The sequence below is a fragment of the Ammospiza nelsoni genome, chromosome 3, assembly GCF_027579445.1.
Source record: "Ammospiza nelsoni isolate bAmmNel1 chromosome 3, bAmmNel1.pri, whole genome shotgun sequence".
NCBI classification, from domain to species: domain Eukaryota; kingdom Metazoa; phylum Chordata; class Aves; order Passeriformes; family Passerellidae; genus Ammospiza; species Ammospiza nelsoni.
In genome coordinates, this window is record NC_080635.1 from 59,310,324 (window position 1) to 59,313,219 (window position 2,896).

General features: G+C 38.4%; 1 protein-coding gene across 1 annotated transcript; it reads left to right on the forward strand.

Annotated features, from left to right (window-relative positions):
• The first annotated feature begins 373 nt into the window (after positions 1-373).
• On the forward strand, positions 374-1,887 carry TAAR1 (trace amine associated receptor 1). Its single transcript, XM_059469244.1, has one exon. It carries the CDS (start codon positions 389-391, stop codon positions 1,388-1,390), a length of 1,002 nt encoding a protein of 333 aa, XP_059325227.1. The 5' UTR covers positions 374-388; the 3' UTR covers positions 1,391-1,887.
• Positions 1,888-2,896: the final 1,009 nt, after the last annotated feature.

Genomic DNA, 2,896 nt, shown 5'->3' on the forward strand with positions numbered 1-2,896 from the left:
AAACAGAAACAGGAAATATTGAAAAGGGCTTCTCATCTGCCCACTGGACAAGGCACTGCCCAGTGCAGGCCCCTCAGAGTCACTGCTGTCCTGGTGTGAGGACAAGCCATTATGCAGTTTATCTAAGGAGATTCCCATTTCCAGAGAAGCCAGATGATAAAAGTGTCATTGTGCTAAATGTAATTAGAAAATATTTTTATCCTTCATAACTAATGAAATGTGAATTTCCTACACATCCAACCAAATGAAGATGTTTACAATGCCCTTTTTTTTCCTCTCTGCAGTTCTTCCGATCTAGAAAGTAGAAAATCAGTTGTAAACGTACCTTAGAATTGGGAAAAACAGTACCTGTGCTACATAGCTACGTGGATTTGAGACCCCAGTAAGGATGCAATTGTGCTGTGAATCCATAAATGGCTCTTGCATAAGGAGCAGCTGGTCAAACAGCATCCGTATTTCCATGTACATCTTCATGGTTTGCATTATTCTGGCCACAGTGGTTGGGAATCTGACAGTTATCATCTCAATATCACATTTCAAGCAGCTCCACACGCCTACAAATTTCCTGATACTTTCAATGGCTACGGTAGACTTCCTGCTGGGATTCTTCGTCATGCCCTGCAGCATGGTGCGCTCTGTTGAGCACTGCTGGTATTTTGGGGAGTTCTTCTGCAAGATCCACTCGAGCATGGACATTATGCTGAGCACAGCTTCTATCTTCCATCTTTCCTTCATATCCATCGACCGTTACTATGCTGTGTGTGACCCTTTAAGATACAAATCAAAGATAAATACTTTTGTCATTGTGGCCATGGTGTGTATAAGCTGGATGGTCCCTGCTGCTTTTGCTTTTGGAATGATCTTTCTAGACCTAAACTTGAGAGGGGCAGAAAAGATTTATAATCATGTCCACTGTGCAGGAGGATGCTTTCTCCTTTTTAGTGAAACTTCAGGTATTGTGGCCTCCATAGTGTCTTTTTACATCCCTGGATTTGTTATGCTGTGCATCTATAGGAAAATATACTCTGTAGCCAAGAAGCAGGCAAGATCCATCAATGCAATTAACAGAAAAAAAATGCGATTTGAAATGAAGCACCACATTTCATTCTGCAGAGAAAGGAAAGCTGCTAAGACTTTAGGCATCATAATGGGAGTGTTTCTCATCTGCTGGACTCCATTCTTCTTCTTTACAGCTACCAATCCATTTATGAATTATGTGATTCCTCCTGTTCTCATTGATGCTTTGGTTTGGTTTGGCTATTTAAATTCTACACTTAACCCAGTTGTTTATGCATTTTTTTACTTGTGGTTTCGCAGGGCATTGAAGATTATTCTGTTAGGAAAAGTTTTTCAACAGGACTCTTCCAGGACTCATTTGTTCTCAGACTAATGTGTTTTAAATGGTTGGATTCATGGCTTTGAAGTTTTGCCTGGAGGCTGAACTCCCAGATGTAAGAGCTGTGAAGGAAGGAAATTCCTTCCAAAATTTGTTTGCCTATTTACCAAATATAGTTCAAGCAGATAAGCAACCATTGCGCTTTACATATTCTTTCATTACAGATTGGGTTTTTTTGGTGGTGTTTTGATTATATCTATTTATTTGCAATGCACAGAAGAGCAAGAGTTCCATTTAAAAAAACTTACAGCAGTTTATATCCCTGACATTCATAATTTAAAAAATTGTCTGACACAACAGATTAATTTCTCGAATAAGGTATGTTTATATTATAATATTTGTGTTCATTTGTGTTCTTCTCTAGAAAGAGCAGAGAAACCTTTTCCTCTGGATTTCTTGGCATCTTTGGCTAATGACCCAAAGCTCCCTAAGTTTTGTCCTTCCCCTTCCATATGTGTGCAGAGCCCAAAACAGGTCAATAACCAGCCATACCCACACACTCCATGGAGGGAAGGTGAGACAGAGAAAGGCGCTGCTCTTTCTGTTTCCATTTCAACAAGTACTTGTCACTTATGAGTTTGCCACTTAAAGGCTTTGCTGCTTAATGAGATCAAAGTATGTTTAACAAGATCAAAGACAAGAAAAAATATGAAGTTTGAAGTGAAAAGCAATTGCAAAAAAAGTTGCATTGCACCCAAGAATGCCAGAAAATGATGTCTATCTAGTGATTGTTTAGATGTAAAACATTATTTGCTATGTTGCATCGTAGAGACCTTTTTTTTAGCTTGGACATGTTATTTTGTCTCGTGGCAATGCTCTAAGAGCTTTCGAGGAAAGCATATAGAGAATTGTGAAGATTTCCTGTGGCTGAACTCAGCTGAATCATGAAGGAACAGCACTGGGAGTGGGCAGGAAATGATCAGTAGCTGAGAAGACACCATGGAGAGAAATTGATGACTGTACTAAAGTAAGAGCTATACTCAGCAGTATGTCCTCCATTCATGTTCCTTGTAAAAGTGCATCATATCTGTATCTTGTCTTTGTTTTGTGGGCTTTATGGAGTACTGAAGCACTCTATGATGAAAAGATTAAAAGTTGATTGATGATACATTTCAGCAGAGCAAAGTATAAGGATCTGAAATTGTGTATATTACTGTTTCATTGCCATCTTGTAAAGTTCGCCCTCCTAAAAATGACATAAAAAAGAACAATGAAATGTACACCACATCAGCACTTCTACTATGGATCCTTACTAATGACAACATGACTACTTTAATACTTAATCTCACAAAAATAAATCAAGATAAAATTTTTAAAAATCTCTTTCTAATAAATAATGGGTAATTATTTTCTTCCTTCGTCTCCAGAGAGTCTGGCCCTGTTGTAGTTAACATTCTCATCCTCACAGCGTTACTTTCTGAAATAAAATGTGTGATCACTTGGACACTTTGATCTCTCTTGAAGTAACAATTTCAGAAGTGCTGCCAGGTGATACCTCCT